This window comes from Crotalus tigris, unplaced genomic scaffold (genome assembly GCF_016545835.1).
Source record: "Crotalus tigris isolate CLP2741 ecotype Arizona unplaced genomic scaffold, ASM1654583v1 scf7180000017952.28453644438:3035480, whole genome shotgun sequence".
Taxonomy (NCBI): Eukaryota; Metazoa; Chordata; class Lepidosauria; order Squamata; family Viperidae; genus Crotalus; species Crotalus tigris.
In genome coordinates, this window is record NW_024096741.1 from 1,701,597 (window position 1) to 1,721,080 (window position 19,484).

A 19,484-nucleotide genomic window follows, 5' to 3' on the forward strand; every position below is an offset into this window, starting at 1 on the left:
CATTTAATTTGCCTGTTAGAAGCTGGCAGTGAAGGCTTCATATAGTCATAATGTGACCTCAAGATTCTGCAACCGTCATTGATGCATGCTGGTAGCCAAGTGCCTGAATTGCAATTGTGACTGCAGGGATGCTGCAATGGCCATAGCTCTGAAGACTGCCTATACATCTATTTAGTCTTAACTTCAGTCACTGATCAAGTGGTCATCAAGTGAGGACTTCTTGTATATGATTGTGGAGTGAAGACAGTAAAAATGGCTAGTGAACAATTATATTTTAAAAGTTTTAAAAGACCAAAGGCCAGCAGATTAAATCTGTAGGAATTTTCTTTGGGTTGATTTTTTTTTTTGACAAACCAAGTACGTGAAGGACTTGTAATGTTGCCTCAGTCCAAGCAGAGTAACAGTTTGCTAAATCATTAAAGAACCAGTAAAGTTTTATGGCCATATGTTTCATTTAATGAGTAATCTGGGGAGAACATTGAGAATCACTTCATTTTGATTAACCAAGTACTTAGATTTGGTAGCAGACTTTGAGTAAAATATGTAGGAAATTAACATTCTGTCCTACAGGTAGTCTTTTATTCTTTGCAATCTAATGGAACATTGGAAAGAAATTATGTAAAGAGGCTTGGGACTCTGTTCATTTGTCTGCCCAAAATAGAATAGAATGAGATCCAATCTGATGTGGAATAAGAAGCCACAAAAAGTAAGATTGAATAAGAAAATATCCTCGATGCTGCAGACTAACCCTCCCCTTCCATCCCCCCCAACCTCCCCCCAGTATATTCCTATGAGAAATTGGGGTTGAGGCTCAGAATGCTACCCACAGTCACATGATCCATAATGGAGCTGCTAGCAAGGTGTTGGAAAGAATTCCAGAAGTCATGATTTGGGGGCTTTCTCTATATAATTTTTTCTTCCAACCCAACAGTATATTGGACAGAAATTATGTGTAGAGGTCAGGAATCAGTCTGCCTGCTAACCATCAGCTGATAACTCTAAAAAAAAAAAAAAACCCAAACAGTGGAACTGGATTATATCTGTTGTGCAGAAAACCCACAGATTGAGTTAATTGTTCTTTGCAAAACTTTGAAAGACATGGTTAATCATCAGCCTTTTTTTTCTTTTTAAAGTTAAAAGGACAGAGTTCTGAAATTACTTGCTTGTTCTCAAGAAGGGAGGAGCATAAGGTCTTCAGGTTACCCTTAGTTGCTTACTCAAAAGCACCAAAAGAAAACTGAAAACATGGGGAAAGACCAAGATAACCAGGCTAAAGAAGCAAATACTGATGAAAAAAACATCCAGCTTAAAAAGACAATTGGCTATTTAGAAGGGGTTAGCTTCATAGTAGGCACAATTATAGGTGCAGGAATTTTTGTCTCCCCAACTGGAGTGCTCAAATATTCTTTACTCAATGTTGGTGTGTCTTTAATAATCTGGGCTGCTTGTGGCATCATCTCGCTGATGGGTGCTCTCTGTTATGCAGAGTTAATCACAGCACTGCCATTTTCAGGAGGGGAATTCAGTTACATAAAAAGAGCCCTGGGCTCTCCACTGGCTTTTATCTTTTTATGGACAGCCTTGTTTAATAAACCAGCTTCTAATGCTGCTCGAGCCTTGTTGTTTTCCGAATATGCCATTCAACCTTTTTATGGACAGTGCCCAGCTCCTGAGATGGCAAAGAAAAGTTTGGCATTGGCTGTTCTCTGGTTCCTTGGGATTCTCAATGGGCGAAGTGTCAAGATGGCTGCCTGGGTGCAGACTGTTTTTACCTTTCTCAAGATGATGGCTCTCTCCATTATTGCAATTGGTGGAATAGTTCTATTGATCAGAGGAAACAAAAAGAATACAGCTAGATTTGAAAATGCTTTCAGTTCAGAGATGCCAGATGCTGTGCAGATCTCAGAAGCATTTTTCCAAGGGTTGTATGCATATGGTGGCTGGTGGTCACTCAGCTACTTGGCAGGTATGTCTTCCATTTTCTATACCAAATCACTTGCTGTGCTATCAATTAAATCTTGACTACAGCTAGCCCCTGACTTACCACTCTTTATTCAATGACCATTTGAAGTTATGCTGAACAATTTGTAGTTATGGCTGATGCTTGCAGTTCTGGCTGTTCTAACATTCCTGCAGTTATGTGATTATGATCTGGGCACTTGACAGATCATATTTATGATGGTTGCAGACCCCACAGACCTGTGACTATCATTTGCGAACTTTCCTGCCAACTTCCCAGAAGATCAATTGGGAAGCCGGAGGGAAAGTTGCAAATTGCTGAGGTAAGTCCCCTCCTTCTACCCTCCCCCAGCCACTTTATGCTCATGCCAACCACCCTGAGCTCACCTTGCCTCCCTTGTGCACCTTCACAAACCCTCGCCGTTTAAAAAAAGATGTGTTTCTTATTATTCCATTCAACTCTCAGACTGAACTCATTCTCCCATTTAACTTAAATCCATTCAGAATACCACCCCATTTGTCTGGCCACGATGAAATAGCAGTTTATTTTTACACAGTTCTGTGAGTCTAAAATAGGCCAATTCTTATTCATCCTGGTCCCTTTGCATTCTTTTTGTAAATGAGTTGGGAAAAATCCATGTTGTGAAGAAACAACTTCCAATTTCATCTTTATTTCTAACAGCAATAGTAGTATATAATTTATATGGCAGTGTTTTGACTGGAAATGTCCATATCTGCCTAAGAAAAGACAAAGATAAAATTGGTGGTAAGGAGCACCTTACTAGAGAGGATGATAGCACTTGAGGAGATCAGTGCTGTGTAGCTATCTGTGTCTTCCCAGGATGACATATTATGAATGAGCATGCTCTATCAACCAATATATTCACAATACATTCTCAAAATTACAGATTTGCCAAGAGAATGTAGATCCTGACTGTGGACTTTTAATACTGGTGCAGTACAAACAAAAACAAATTAGTTCTCTCCTTCCTCTGGATTAACACTGAATCTGGTGTTTAACCTGATTGCAACATTATGCTCATTGTCTTTTATGGGGTTTAGAGTTATGGTTATATGACAGGCTAGTTATGTAATCTTCTGACAGTGTCAGATGCTAAGAGATTGGATTTTGAAGTCCATGCCTTTTTGAGAAACTTTTTGAAGCCTGATAACTGGGAATGTATTTCTTCATGAAAAACAGGTTAAGAATTCCAAGAGATGTGAAGCTCATCCTAAGATTTGCACCTGATCACAGCTGTTGCTAGGAAGACTAAAGAAGCTCATAGAATGTAAACATGACAGGAACTGAATTAGCTCTTCAGGGCTGGATTATATCTTGTAGTTCTTTTCTGGCAGGGGTCAATCTCCTGAGGAATAACTCAACAAGTAGATATTACTGATTAACATCATAAGATGCAGATTAATTCAGTAAAATACAGTGGCTGCATCTCAGAACATAGGCCATTCTGTTAGCTTTGATTGTGATTTTTGTGTTTTTTTTTTCTAGGTGTTGTGGATTGTATTTTGACTTTTATTGGCTGCTTTGACTTGAGTAGGTAAAGCTAGCCAAAAAGTCTAATAAATGAATAATAAAATAAAAATGCTTTGCATGAGAAACCATTTACATTTTTAAATTTGTTTCTTCATTTATTTCCTGTACCACTGTCAAGACAAAGCAGTGATAAATTGTTGATGTTGTTTGATACAAAATCAAATTTAAATCATTACAACAAAAACAGTGATGACTAAAAGTAGTAAATTTAGGGATGCTGATCACTGTTTCTTATTTGCAGCATTTCAGAGTCCATGAATCGGAAAATGTTTCTGGATGGTTTACAAATTGCTTTTAAGAACCTGAGGAATGGAAATGGGGAAACATTTTTTGTTTGAGAAAAATTAAAGAAAAAAAATTATGTTTTTAGTAAATAATTGGGGATTATATTCTTGCTGTGTGAATATATTTTTTCCAAGTAATTTCTATTTTATGTCTTGCAGAGGAGATTAAAAATCCAAGCAGAAACATTCTTTGGACTGTGATGACTGCACTTCCTTTAATCATTATTTTCTATTTGCTAGTTAACATTTCATATCTGACAGTTCTCACACCACAGGAAATTGTTTCCTCAGGTATGGCTGGGGAGTCTGTATTTTTAATTCACAAAGGGTAATTATATCACCTATAATTGATATAACAAAGAATTCACTAGACAAGCTCAGATGAATCACAGGTAATATACCCACTTGTGCACGGAACTGTGGCACAAATATTCTGACTGCATCCGTATGATACTACTTTCAATGCATCTCCAATCCACAAGACAGACTTAAATTGTTCTTGGCTAACAACACAGTGCAACGACAGTTGTTGCAAAGCTGTCTATCCACTCCAATGGAGATAAAAATCAGATGACCAGCTGTTTGTGAAAGCATAGGGATGCTTATTAAGCCCTTTCAGGCTGATGGGGACATGCCTCCAGTCTCAGTCAGGCCGGCCTGCCACTATTCTACTGGTATCTTTCTGCAGAGCTGTAGAACAGAGTTTGTACTGGAGGCCCTTGAGATTTCAGCACGAAAGGAAGAGGGATATTTTTAGCACTGGGGTTCCTTTTGTATTCTATTGCCAATCCTGCTTCAGCTAGGTATAAATGGTTTCCTGCATAGGCACATATCTCTCTGCACAGACATATTTGGTTGTCACCATTTTGCATCCTCAGTTAAATGATGGGTGGTAAATTTAAAGGGTTGTCTTTCAAAATTGCACTGTAGCACTAAACTATTCAGCCAGCAGTGTTGCAAGTGATTCCCTTCAGTTCTCCATTGTACAGCTCAAGCAACTAAACGTTGAAATGACAAGACTTCATTGCTTCCCAAACATAACACAAAGGAATTAGGGAGTTGTCATTTTTTATATATCTATATATAGAGAGGAATGGCAAGAATGATATATTCTATGTAGAACTGCTGCTTATGTTCCCTTGGATTCCCGTAATGATTCCAAACTGGTTTTCTTATACCTTGATTCATTACATGGAATTTTATGGAAGGAATGGAAAAGGGCACAGGAAATAGCCTAGAGGTTAATCTAGACCAGTGGTTCTCAACCTTTTTAATGCCGCGACCCCCAACCGGTCGTAAGTCGAGGACTACTCAACCGGTCGTAAGTCGAGGACTACTCAACTGGTGCAGCACCGTTTGCAGAATGGGACTTTTGGCGGGCTCAGCAGGGCAGAGACAGCCTGGACAATTCCTATTGGCTTTTGAAAGCCAATAGAATTAGACTCTATTCAAGAGAGTATATTCTATTGGCTTTCAAAAGCCAATAGAATAAAAGGGAGTAGCACAGCTAAGGAAAAGGGGAAAAAAATGTCGGACTGCGTTGTTTGGCGACCCCCGTGAAATGGTCGTTCGACCCACCTTGAGAACCACTGATCTAAACCTACCTCCTTACTGTGATATGTGTTTATATGTGTCTGTGTGATTGACAGATGCTTTTCCCACTCACTGGAGTTATGTTGAAGAGGGATGGCAGCAAAGCCAAAGGATTAAAATAATTGCTTTGCTTACCCTGTGCATGTTTGATAGTGAGCCAGAAAGAGAGGCAATTTAGCGATTGGTAATGTTGTCATCAAGCTTCATGCCAGTAATAACGTATAAAAAATATTTGTGTTTTATTAAAGATGTTATTAGTCCAGTTGAAGGTTTTACAAAACAGCTCTAGGCTTTTAGTTTCTATTTTCTCTGCAATATATATATTGTATCTTTGCAACTGGATCTTGCAATTCCACCATTCTGTTTGCCATCTTATTCCATTGCCATCATCACTTGAACTATACAGAATTCTAGTAGATGCTTTCTCCAGAACAACCTCAAATAGAAATTCTATAATGAAAATTTCCCACAAGCCACATAGGATTCTGCGTGAAAACAAAGTTGCAAACTTTTTTTGTTGATAACACTGTGGAAGTACTTTGCCATTGCTGCCTTCTAAAATTGTTTTTTAAAAAAAGTCAATCTAATGACCAGACATGAGAATATCTGGTGGTTTCCCTCCCAGCAAGATTACCTAATGATGACTACCTGCTGCAGATATTACTTTCATAGAGCTATGAAAAGGCAAAGGATCACTGAGCTTTATTCAGCCTTGCAAGTCCAAACAATGTTGTTTTGGTACTCTGGAGCCAAATCTTATTTGTTCTCCAAAGTTCCCTAAAGCATATTAAGGTTCATTAATATACAAAGCTGTGTGTGATATCTTAAGGAAAGCTGTTTAGCTTTTACACATAATCTGTTAACAATGCTGATATTTCCTTTCAGTTGTTGTAGCAGTCATATGGGCTGAGAGAGTAATCCCTTCATTTGCTTGGATAATTCCTGCATCTGTGGCTGTTTCTATATTTGGTGCCCTCAACGGCAGCGTGTTCACTCTTGGACGGTTGAGCTATGCTGCGAGTCAGTCTGGACACTTGCCCATTATAGTATCCATGCTTAATATCCACCACTCTACTCCAGCACCCGCCATGATTTTGTCCACCATTATTGCAACTGCTTTTCTCATTTCATCAGATCTAATTGCTTTAATGAATTATTTTGGATTCTCCATTTGGCTTATGACTGGACTAACATGCGCTAGTGTCATTGTCCTCCGATATCGAGAGCCTGATCTACACAGGCCATACAAGGTACATAGAAAGTAATGGAAATGTGTAACTTGCATCCTGCTATATGTAATGTGTGGGTCTGGTAATCTTTGAAGAGTCAGTCAATCACCCTAAGCAAACCAGTGTCAATTTTACCATTGAATAGATAAACAAAGGAAGCTGCTTTATACCGAATCAGATCATACAACAATCGAATCCCAGCAGTGTTTATTTTGATTGGCAATTACAAATCCCCAGGTTCTCAAGGTTTTCCATTCCCTGATTCTGAGAAGCACATCTAACCTTGCTCTACTGTGTTTGTACAATGAGTAAATTCTGTTTAGATCAGTGGTTCTCAACCTGTGGGTCGGGACCCCATTTGGGGTCGAACGACCATTTCACGGGGGTCACCAAACAAGGCTGTCCGCCATTTTTCCCCCTTTTCTTTGGCCACGCCCCTGGCACCCGGTGATGTATAAATGGTTGGGGGTCACCACAACATGGGGAACTGTATTATGGGGTCGTGGCATTAGAAAGGTTGAGAACCACTGGTTTAGATGATAGAGAATGTGGAAGAAAAACATTGCAGACAATGCTGATTTTGCATTCATGAAATCCACTTTTTTAAAAAAAATAGCTTAACAACTCAGTCCTATATATAGTGGCCATATGCAAGACTGAATGAATTTAGGCAAATTATTGCAAGATGATTGCTTAAACTTCACATTTAAAGAAAGTGTCTCCACAGTTATTTATGGTTTTTCTAGTGATTATAAGCTGATTGTATAGACTTATAAAAATCCATAAGAAATGGTTGTTTAATGCAGCTCTGGCATGATTGTGTCTAAAGTTGATTCATGTCCACAGTATGAAATGTATTTTATTTTTTTTGCATTTCTTCCTTGCTTGTTCATCTATTTAACACCTGTTGTCTTAACTCTGTGTTTATATTTTGCAGGTTTGTTTACCAGTTGCCTTTGGAATGGTGGCCATTTCTTTGTTCTTAGTTTTGATTCCTATAATTTGGTCTCCGAAAGTGCAGTATTTATATGCTTTCCTTTTCATGGTTGGTGGTTTTCTTTTATACTTGCCCTTCATACATTTTCAAATACATTTTGAGTGGCTTGATAAAATGACTTGCTATCTGCAGCTGCTGCTCGAGGTTTCGCCTGCTAATTATAAATCTGAATAATGCCAACATTTGAAACTGCAGTAGGAACAAAATGTTGCTTGTGCAGCATAGCAACAGCTTCTGATACTTCCCTTGTTGCTTTTTTAAAAATATATGCATGTTGGTGAAATGTATGTTGTTATGCACATACACACTAGTGGCTTTTTGTCAAAAGATCTTGATTGAATAAACCCTGTAGCCAGTGGTGGGATTCAAATATGTGAGCAACCAGTTCTCTGTGTGGATGCGGCTTCCAGAAGTCCATTCTGGGCCTGGGCAACAAAAAAATAGCTACCGGTTCTGCCAAAGTGGTGCGAACCGGCTGAATCCCACCACTGTCTGTAGCTGTAATGGCAACATTAAGGTGAATGGACTTCAACTTCCAGCATGCTGGCTGGGGAATTCTGGGAGTTGAAGTCCACACATCTTAAAGTTGCCAAAATACTGCTGTAGTTTTTTCAAATCCTCTGAAAAAAAACTTCTTGGATTCTGGGATACTTAGGGGATGCAGTGGAGGAAGACTGAAAAAAAATCTCTATGTGAGCAATAGTCTGGCTTTTCTACCATTGCCTAGTTAAACAGACCTTAGTCACCTGAAAAAGATTGTGTGTGTGTGGTGATAACTTTAACATTGCTTGTAGATTATTCACAGTTAAATTTGGTACCATGGGAGAAAAAGAATTCCGATTTTTTCTTTAACTACTTGTATGAAAAAGAACTTGGATAAAACTTGATCCTGGGAATGGGACTGGAGGCTTGGGGGCAGGATTCTCCATAGTCTGTAAATGTGTTTTTATTTTTTAATTTAAACTGCTTATGAGTTAAATGTACTAAAATAGAACATTTGGATCTATATTATATATTATATATATTTTATAATACATATTTCCTAAAATCATTTGTATATTTTACTTCTAACATAAAAAAAGAATATAACACTGAAAACTGAAAATATTTTTAACATAATTAACATAATTAAGGAGAAAACCCTAACTTTTTTTACCACCTTTGTTAAAAATTGAAAATCTAAGATGATCTATGACCAATTCAAAGTAGTTTTTTCTTTAACATCATTGTATCAGGCTTCAACATCACACAGTTCAGTTATTTTTCAAATGCTTTTTGTGCCTTTGTCCCCATCTGGATTACTACAGTTTTTACCTACTACTAAAGAGCATCTTTCCTACTTGACATGATTGAAAAAGAGATTGTGCTATGTTCACATATTCAAAGTAAAAAGTACCATCATAGTTTAAGGGGATTATCAGGTTTGTACAACATGCTCAAACCAATATCTGGCTTTCTGCAACATTCTCTTTATCAGAAGCTGTCCAATCCTGTTTTAATTCAGTCCACCGTTTCTCAAAGTTTTGGCCGTAGTTCTCATACCGGGAGCCCCTCCTCACACTTCTTTCTGAACAGGCTTACCAATTAGATGTAAAAGTGTGCTGAATGCAAATCAAGGTGATGCTTACAGAGCTCTGTATGAAGCTATGGGTTTAGGGATTTTTAACAACTTTCAAAGAACCCTTGGATAGGTGTAATGTGTTGTAGAAATCCAGCCTATGCATTTCAATAAAACAGAATTTACATTTTGCCCATAAATATTTATTTATTAATTAAATTTACATAGTTGTCCACATACTGTATGTGACTCTGGGTTGCGCACACTATTAAAATAAGAAAAACACAATCAAAATCATCAAAAACCAAAACTATTAAAATACAATTAAAACAGTTAAAACTATAATAAAACAAAAAAACAAAAACAAAAAAAACAGGAGAATGCACTCAAAACTTACAAAAGGTACAACCATTTTGCAGGCTCTGTATTTTCATGGGAACTCTGGTCTACTGACCAAAGTACGAACCAGGGCAGAAAAGGTTCCCCTCATAATTCTCTCAGGTGCAATCCACAACATGCCCCTCTTGCCCATGGTTATCAGACATCTTTCAAAAGGAAGACATATCCCCCCTTTTTTCATGTCTTCCATTCAGCAGACATAATCTTAAAATAAAATATTATCCGGCTTTTTGAGAGTCTTGGATTTTAGGCGGGGAGAAAGGGACTGTTCACATAAAACAAGTCATTCAAATGTTCATATATTACAACCTTATGAATTATCTGCTTCTTTCCCCCCCCATTCACTGACAGCTTAGATTTACATTATTTATTTCCTGATTCCAGCTATCAGCCTCAATCCAGCCCCTCCAAATTTATGATTGCTGTAGTCTGTACATCACTTGACTTGTCATACACTTCCATGCTGAAATTTAAAAAGCATGTTGATGTCAATTTGCAAAGCTTATGTTCTTAAAAATAAAGATTGGTTGAAAAAATACTGCAGTTGAAAAACTGGTCTTTCTGATGCTGGAAAATAATTTCATATACATGTATGCCTAAATACATTTTTTGCAGTTTTTCACTATAATTTTTGTCACAGATGGCAAGGAAGTTAAACAGTTGGTGTGGCCTTCACACACACATATCCCCCTCGCACACAATTTGTCTCCCTTTCCAACTATCTATGTCTTGCTTTGCCTGTTCAGATATCTGGTAACCAGGCCTGATGGGATAGGTAGATATAACTGGGGACAGCCAATCTCTCAAATATGCAGGACTTTAAATGTCATAACCAGCAGCTTGAATTGAACCTGGAAACAAACTGGCAACCAAAGCAAAGCAAAAGAGGGTTATGTGCAATTCTAATTGCCTGCACTACCACATTTTAAAGTACAAATGCTTCTTTTCCCAAGCAATGGAGAACTGGTAGGAGTAAGTGAACTTGCCCTTCTTCCTTCTTCTATATGGACAAGAATTTGCAGCAGGAATCACTCACAGGTTGCAGTGAGGACTCTATGCTCTTTGCTGTGATAAATACAAGAATAAAGAATTTTGAAAATGTAGCCTACTGTATATTGCTGTTTGTTTTTTCTTACCAAAAATTGTGCATATATTTCCTACCTGTCTTTTTTGCTTGCTTTTGAACAGCAACAAATTAAGCTAAAAAAATAGTTACTTAATAAATGGATTTCTTGGGGAGCTATTGAGAGTAAATCAGTTTGCTGCAGCTGTCAATAAAGCTAATGCAGTCCTCGGCTGCATCAACAGAGGGATAGCATCAACATTACAAGTAGTGATAATAATGCTTTATATCGCAGTGGTGAGACCACACTTGGAATATGGTGTCCAGTTTTGGTCAGCACAATACAAAAAAGATGTAGAAAGTATGCAGAGAAGAGCAACAAAGGTCTGGAGACTAAATCATATGATGAACAGTTCAGGAAGTTAGGTATATCTAGTTTATCAAAGAGAGAGATTAGGATTGACATAAAATGCAACACAGAAAATGCAGGCGCTACTGGGCCCGCTTCACCAGTGTCTTGCTGTGGAGCGACCAAGCCAGTTTATGATGCCGTATCTTGTACAAGTTCATCAACTTTGATTTGGTAAATGAATAGTGGTCAAATGACTTAGCAAAATGCTTATGCCTTTCAGTTCAAGTCTGCAACATAGTTGCCAGAAAACTGATTTTTCCATATATATACCTGTTGAGGCTTTTTCACATATTATCTAAGTCAAAACTTTTCTTTCCTTTAATGCTAGAAAGGAGTGGGGTTTGTTCTGACTTTACACACAGTACTGTAGTTTTTGCCTGTCATTGTTGGTGGGGGTGTTTTTTCTTCCTTGGTAGTTCTTTGATAGACTGTTATTTACTGCTTATTTGTTTGGTATTAATTCTGTGTTAACCTCTGCTTATCTGAGTGTTGTTTGCTGGTGAGCTGTTCTTGTCTTTTTAGCTTTTTTATGTTTCTTTTGAATGGTGTGCAAATGTTATTTACCTCTATATGCCTGTTGATGGCTAATTTGTCTGAATGCTAGATTTCCAGGAATTGCCTGGCCTTTTTGTATTTAGCTTGGTCTAGGATGCCCCCAGTTTTCCAGTTGAAATTATGGTTGAAGTCTGTCCATTGTTGTGAAATTAAGGAGTTTTCATTGTGACTTCTAACCTCTCTCTCACACCAACATTGACAGGGTAAGCTACTGTATATAAACAGAGAGCAAACTCTACTTCTTTTTAACACTGAAATGTTACCTTGTCTGGTAATGAAAGCTCTGCAAGCAAACAACCAAGTTTAGAGAGCACCAATTACTCCATTGTTCAACCCTGAGCTATACATATTCTCTTTTATTGGTGCTTTTCTTCTATTTCTGCAAATTTATCTCTCTTTCCCATTCTTATCCAATTTAAAGAACTATATTAATTAAAGGGAGTAAATGTACCCTAGAACATATATATAAACATATAGTACAGTTTATTTAAGAGGTCTAGCAGGTCTAGGTTTATGCTGAAATGCCTTGAAGCAAAACAGTTGACCATGTTTACTTGCTTTATTAATTTACTTTCCACAGTTTAGTTAAAATCCCTTATGCAAAGCGGTTGCATTACTGTCATGCTTCAGGGATTTAATTTAGGGACTCTTAATTTTCAGCTACAAAAGCTGTGGAGAAATGGGAGAATAAAATTCAAGTTTTTGTTATGGAACATGAACACAATTTCAACAGTATAAAAAAGTAGATTGTGCATTCACCAATTAGTACCAACAGCACTGGGACTATAATACATATCTTTTATAGCTAACATAGTTATTAATGACTAGAAATGTTCAGAGTTGCATTCTTAACATTCCTAGAAAATAGATTGAGGAGAAGGACTGGTACAGAAGATTGGTTTAGGGACTCACATTTTTAAAGATAGATTTCACAATTCTTTATCTAACACAAACATTTTCTGGGATTTGAACTGTTAAACCTAAAAATTGGGCCTAAACTTAAAGATGTCTTTTTAAACATTTAAATTCCTGCAGGGCAGAATAGTATTGTTGAAGGTGGAGTTTTGATGTGGATTGCCATTTCAAAAGAGAGCTGCAATCAATTAATTTCACTTGGTACCCCAAACCATCCAGAATAGGTAATATTTAAAGCCCAAGACTTTTCATAAATGAAAGTGAGATATAATTTAATGCATGTCAGCCCTAATTTAACACTTTTGATCAGTGACATTTAATTTTCTCAGCCTGTTTGATGATAATAATTGCTAGAAGCCCAGCTGTTACTGACTGAAGCTCCTAACAAGTCTGCTTTAATTTTTCATCTTTTGGAATGTCTTCCATTGTCAAATTAAGTGAAGTAGTATTATTTCTTTGAACAAGAATACTAAAAATCATGGCCCACTTCAAAAACTGATCTTCAAGAATTGGCACTACTTAGGATACATAGTCTGGACTTGAGGGGATCTAAAGTACTACTGCTTAATTTTCAAATGTTTCTTTTTAGTTAAAAAGACATAGTAGATACACAGGCAGAATTTTCAAAAAAAAAAAAAAAAAAGGGAGGGGGGGAAGGTCCTGAGCTCATATTGTGTAAAGACAATCTGTTATTTAACTTGCTTGTCTATTCTTCATCATAGATTTCACTCTTTTTCTTAAATTGTGCTTTCATGTAAACTTAATTTCATCATAAGGAGTTCATGCCAAAAGATGAAGCCAAAAAGACTACATAGTACGAAGATGTTGAGGCCTAGTATGACTTAGATAATAGAATGATCTCTACATCTTTAACATTTTTATTTGAAATAAGTTACCCAATCTGTTCAATATTTCTGGGTTGTTTTTTTTTTTTTGGTGAAGAGAAAATTAAATTTTGAGATCCTAACACAATTAAAAGTCACAACAAATCACACCTTAAGCCAGGCTCAGTGTCTGAAGAGAAAATGGTTTTATTACCTATTGCACTGTGAGCCATACTTGGAACAACCACTCTTAAATTCAAATGGACACTATTGATTTTACATTTTCAATGAAGTTCTAAAATCTGCAGAGCTGTACAATAACCTAAAGAAAGATATCATCTAATAATCTTTTTTAAGAGGTAAGGACTACACATTGACAAATAAACAACAGCACAAGACTAGATTCCGTTCCCCCCCCCTTTGTTTTCAGTTGTTAAACCCTTGGGAATTGGTAAGCCTTGCTAATATATGGCACATCATTTCAAATAACTGTCAACAGACTTGGACCTTCTCTTGCCTCTGACAGATCTAAACTAGTCTTTCACAAATGCCTATCACAAGACAAGTCATGCTAACAAGAAATCACAGGAGTCATGGCCTGCCTTGAGAGCACCAACGGGAGAAATTCATACCATAGTATTTCTTGACTGGGTTTGCAGATTTCAATATATAACAATATTTTTTTAACATTGCCCTACTGTGTTGTGTTAAAAAGCCCAATTGTTTTGCAAACCATAGTTTATTAATTATTAAATGACTCTGAACAGCTCCCCATATGCAAAAGGATAGAATTTCATAAAAACAAACCAACACACATCTATAAAACAATAACCTTTCAAAGAAAAAGCAGCATTCATCCGTACCTGACTCCAATTTAAAGAGGCAATTCATCTTAATCCAAATCCTGGGAAAGAGCCAGGTTTTGATGGCCAAGGTGAATCTCCACAGGGACAGGTGAGAACAATAGAGATGTCTACCTCCAAGGGTTTCTTGGATGATGTTGCTTAATGAATGGGACCTAAACCAAACTTAGTTGGAAGGTTCAGGATGGGAGATAAGCCATCCTAAGTAGCCAGGCTTACACAATAGGGATATGATGGGATCTGTATATTCAAGAAATTATGGTTAATTCAATTATGCATGCTTATAATAAAGCAGAGTTTAGCAAAGTTAGTGCATTTCTTTCTTTTATACAGACCATTACATAATCATGAAAAACTTAAAAGATACCCAGATAAGCCATAAATGAACATTGCAGTGCTCATATGAACCCTAACATAGATGAATTATTTTAGATTTTAAAAAATAATGTAATTAAAATAATATATTTAGTAGGCTGGAATAACAGAAAATGGTCAAATATCACAAGATTATAATGTTACCAACTGAAAATTTGCAAGGGATCAAAATGTTTAACATTAAAAAAAAGAAGCACCTGTGCTAAAAATATGCAATATTAACCCCCCCCATCTCCAGATCAGTGGAGATATTTAGAATACAAACTTGGCACAGTTTGTAAACCTAGCCATTTTTTTCTTTAATCAGTCTTTTCCACTGAAATGCTACACTGGATATTTTATTGTTCCAATAGGTCAGCTAAGTCTTGCTCAGAACAGCACCAAATAATTGCAACCGGCTGCTAGAGTGATACTGTGCTAGGTCAATTTTTTACTGATGTCTAAATTTGCTAGATGAAACAAAGCAAATAATTAATATGCAACAATTCTTTATATTGTGAAAATAACTCCACAAATCTGTCCTCCACCTCTGCTCTAGGTAAGAGATAGCAACTACTGCATATACTGTACATTTCCATTTTTTTTTGTTTCACTTTGGCATTAGAATGACTCATTCTGCCTGAATGGATTGCATTTTTTAAAAAATTGCTGTTCAGGAGCTGGTGAACTTTCCATCTGACAAACTATTAGATAGAATTTTCTTGTCAAAACCATCCATGTACAATTAAATGGCTACATTTCTTCCATCTCATTTCTTCTAGAGTTATTGATCTGCTGCTCTTATATACCATGTTAGAAATCCAGGGTCACCAAAAGCAAAGCTCCTAATAAATTTGCCCACAAGACCAGAATCAAAATGGTGACAAGGGAGGTATGCCACTTTTCTGCAGGGTGGATTTTGTATTTGTATAAATGTGCAGATAATCAGAGGAGCTAGTCTAAAAGGTGATCCATGCTTGAAATCAGTATAACTGATTTTATCAAGTTTGCTTTCAAAACCTAACCTGGATTTCCAATACTCTCCAAAATGCTTCCTTAAATAACAATGCTTGCTGGACCTACCATCTTCCTTATATGGCACATTGATGTTAAGATTCATTAATCTGGAATATCTATTTCTATATATCCTTTGTTTCTTATGCAGAATATGAAAAATATATAATTAATTTGAAGCATTATATCACAGTGAGAAATTATTGCTGCAACTGTGCAACATTTTGGCCTCAGTGGCTAAAAGATATTTTGCAGTTATCAGATCAGGAGACATGAATGTTGTATCTCTTTGCAACTTCCAAAAGCAGCTATGATTTTCCTAGAATTTTGTAATTCTAGTAGAATTTGGCTAGAATTTAGGATTACAGCTCATGCCTCTTAACTAATAAAGCCTTTTAAACTGTTTTAATTATCTAACTGAACACCCTTAGCAGCAATATTGGGGGGGGGGAGACCTCTATTTACTCTTGCTTTCTCAATAGTTATCAAGATATTTTTCCTTATATATTCAGTTTTCTGAGTAATGCAACCAGGACCACATTTTGTTCCCTTTTATTATCAAGAATTGCCACCCTGCTTAAAGGGAACTTTTAATATAGAAGATTATTCTTGTCAGTCTCGTATTCCAAAACGCCTGGTTCATTTAATGTCAGTTAAATAGTATTGTTTAGAAAGCACATCCCCATAATTTATAGTATCAAGGTGACATAAAAAGTCAGTCTTATTTGAAATTTTAATGGCTTATGGTGTTGAAAAATTTTAGTATCATTGTCTTGCAGTTGTGACTTTTTATCTTGTTGAAATAATAGTCTTTTGAAAGATGTGTTGAGATGTCCTGCCTGTGAATTCCTTTTGATATTGCTGACACTGAAGGTGTATCAAGATAAATGATTATCAGAAAAATTGTTTCTAACTTAGATAATACCCCAGATGTTAAGCACAGATCTGCAGTTACCTTTCAATTGATTTACAGCATGGAGATGATTCAACCATTTTGATAATTAGTATTATTTTTTCTCAAGTTTCAGAAATACATAGCATAAACTTAGAGATGTTTACTTAGGAATAAAGCTTTGAATTTACAGTATTGGATGTCAGGCTGATTTTTTTTTTTTTGAGCTGCTGTTAATTTCCATCATTAGTATTTTCAGAAGAACTATTGAAGAGAATTAATCCATTAATCAAAGGAAAATATTTATTTACAGGAATGTAAAATTTATGTTACAGCATTTGAAAAAAAAATGTGTTGAATGTTGACACAAAATCAAAATCTTCAGAAGATGAATGCAAATACTGTCCTATTATTGAAAACCTCCATGGCTTTAAAAATGGGTGTAGAGTTTCCTTATGGATGTGCCATGTTTTGGATTTAATTCAAATGAAGTGTTCTGGTATTTGTGGGAGCTGAAACTATTTCTGTTCTGCAACTCATTAGAGCAGCTGTGTTTGTGTTGCTTCATGTTCTGAAAAACTCCTTCCAAATGGTATTGTTCAACCCTATATTTTATTCAAGTAATAATATTTTCCATGGTCTTAACATTATTTTCCCATTTCATAGAATTGTTCTAAACCAAAGTGCAACACAACTTAATACATATGTTTAAAACAGAGGAGGTAATGTTCCTATGATAATAGAATCAAAATTCCAACTCTTTTTCTGGATTCATTTGTCTTGCATGCAAAGGTATTTGGGTACAGACTTACAGCAAATGATGCAGAAACAAACCCTGCTTATTCTTTCTCTTGGTACTTTTATAATCACTGCATGGACTGAGAAAAAAATAATTTATACAGAAAATAGATAGCTTTTATGGAAACATTGTAATAATGCAAGAGACAGAAGGTCACGGTGAAGGAGCTATCAGTTCAAGTAAAACATGTGTTCTGTCTACAAAAAATTCCAGCTTGAGTGTCTGGCATCTGAACTAATGCTAGGTTTAGCAGATCGCGGCTTCACATTTTATTCACAGGTTTAATTGAACAACAGGCTGTTCTTTTCCCACAGTCGTTAATCTGGAGATACAATGCTGCAGTTAGTGATGCTTTATAGATAACATACTGAGTATTCCTGCCTGAATCCTTATGTATGGATATTATAAGAGTCACATTCAAGCATTGTGAAATCTATAATGGTCAACTGAGGCACTTTACAACTGATATCTAGATCTGGATAATTCATGAATTGCATGTGTAAAATGATGTAGCAATGAATTCATGGAAACTGCATTTCCAAAAATGTAGACTGAAGAAATATTTGTGAAAATACTAAGCAATACACTGAAGCCCTTTGAAGAGGTTTGGGGGAAAGACCAGGCAGGCATTCAAATGAACACTTACCAAAATCAAACACATCTTCTATTTAACTATAAATGTAGACATGATTGAATGTGTGATGGTTCCTTTGGGCCCTCAGAAAAGTGCTTGCATTTGGTAATGATGTCCTACTAATTAAATTGACAAAAACTACACTTATTCTACCTTATCCAGATTAATATGACTTATGGTCATGGAAAAAGTCCAGTTTCAAGCCTCGTTCTCTAAGCAAGAGTGAAAAAACAGTCTATACTGTATGATGCACTCCCCACAGAGAAACCAAGGTATCTGTCTACCTGTCTGGCTAAAATAGGTTAAACTGGAACTTCCAGTTATCTGAAGAGGTAAAAAAAGACAATTCAGTAGAATAGAAAGCAGACAGGCATCAAACATGCCAACTTTACAACATGGCAACCCTCATAAAAGTATTAAGAAATTTTTGAACCATACCGATCTATAGTCTATCCAGAATGTGCTTATCTGAAGCTAATAATAGCAACATAGAAGCTGAGGCATATTGACATTGATAATAATTTTCTACTGATATCACAGGAAATTGTATACAGAATATTTTCAAATTATATCCATTTTACTGTAATGATGCACTGAAAATCTTCAAAGACAAATATTGATTTGTTCTTTTCAATAACCCACTAATGTATGTATTTGCCTTAAAGCAGGAATAAAAATAATTAAAATATATATTGGCTCATAAATTTTTGATGATCTCTTCATTATGCTGTAAACATTTAAGTGCAATATCACCCGACTGTAAATATGATGAACCATAAAACATGCTAATCATAAAAATAGCTTTTACAAATATACATTTGTATACAGTATTTCTTTTGCTTTAAATATGTCCTTCATATTATTATACAAGTCATTGGCTATCTGACATCAAAATAAAAAAAAATTACCAATGATTAGCCAGGAGAAACACATTTATAGTCCAAACCATAAAAATATGACAATTGTGTAGTTTTAAACATATGTTTTAAAATTTTGAATGGCGGTCTCCATTTCCAAAAGTAAATTCAGTTCTTCATACAAATTGAGTCAAATATGCTATGAGCTGACAAGAAACTGTAGTTTACATTTTCACACAGGGAAGTCTATGAATTATCTTCTCAGCTTCCAAAAGGGTTGTGTAAGGGTCCCAATTCATTTGATCTGTAGAAACTATAATATAAAATACAGTTGTGTTTGAAAACATTTTGAAGAATAGATAATAACAGATGAAATTAACAGAATTTTTATTTTATGGAAAGCAATTGATTTGGATCAGTTTTGTGGAATGATAAATATTAATCTTTTTTTCAATTCAAATTTACTCACCTGAACTGATATGAGACATACAAGAACCTACAATTTTCTAGTCTTCAGCATTGACTACCTAACCAAGTTCTGTTAATGAGGCAAAAGTAATTTTGAAGTTTCTTATTCTTGTTCCAAGTTACAAATAAATAAAAATTTGACCCACATTCCTAATTTGGTTCATCCACACAATGACATTAATGGATTACTTGGGTAAAAAACACTTGACCATTAATTAATAATGTCAAAGGACTTTAAGTCTGATAGCTATACAAAAACTTTC

At 35.9% G+C, this 19,484-nt stretch overlaps 2 protein-coding genes across 7 annotated transcripts in view; one reads left to right on the forward strand and one right to left on the reverse strand.

Annotated features, from left to right (window-relative positions):
- The first annotated feature begins 1,176 nt into the window (after nt 1–1,176).
- SLC7A13 (solute carrier family 7 member 13) lies at nt 1,177–16,642 on the forward strand. The gene is made up of 4 exons (XM_039345480.1): nt 1,177–1,966; nt 3,955–4,086; nt 6,274–6,638; nt 7,555–16,642. Exons 1-4 carry the CDS (start codon nt 1,246–1,248, stop codon nt 7,786–7,788), a joined length of 1,452 nt encoding a protein of 483 aa, XP_039201414.1. The 5' UTR covers nt 1,177–1,245; the 3' UTR covers nt 7,789–16,642.
- Nucleotides 16,643–16,740: 98 nt separating this feature from the next.
- RALYL (RALY RNA binding protein like) overlaps nt 16,741–19,484 on the reverse strand; it is a 212,935-nt gene continuing 210,191 nt past the window's right edge. For all 6 annotated transcript variants that reach the window (XM_039345484.1, XM_039345481.1, XM_039345483.1 and 3 more), the window contains one exon: nt 16,741–19,066. In XM_039345484.1, coding sequence (XP_039201418.1) covers nt 18,978–19,066 — 89 coding nt within the window. In that variant the 3' untranslated portion in view covers nt 16,741–18,977. The remainder of the gene's footprint in view (nt 19,067–19,484) is intronic.

What these genes read in the sequence shown, in the direction of transcription:
- SLC7A13 (XM_039345480.1), top strand. Translation starts at nt 1,246, where the DNA reads ATGGGGAAAGACCAAGATAACCAGGCTAAAGAAGCAAATACTGATGAA. An exon ending in GTCACTCAGCTACTTGGCAG is followed by an intron (nt 1,967 to 3,954) that starts GTATGTCTTCCA and finishes TATGTCTTGCAG; the next exon opens with AGGAGATTAAAAATCCAAGC. An exon ending in ATCTACACAGGCCATACAAG is followed by an intron (nt 6,639 to 7,554) that starts GTACATAGAAAG and finishes TATATTTTGCAG; the next exon opens with GTTTGTTTACCAGTTGCCTT.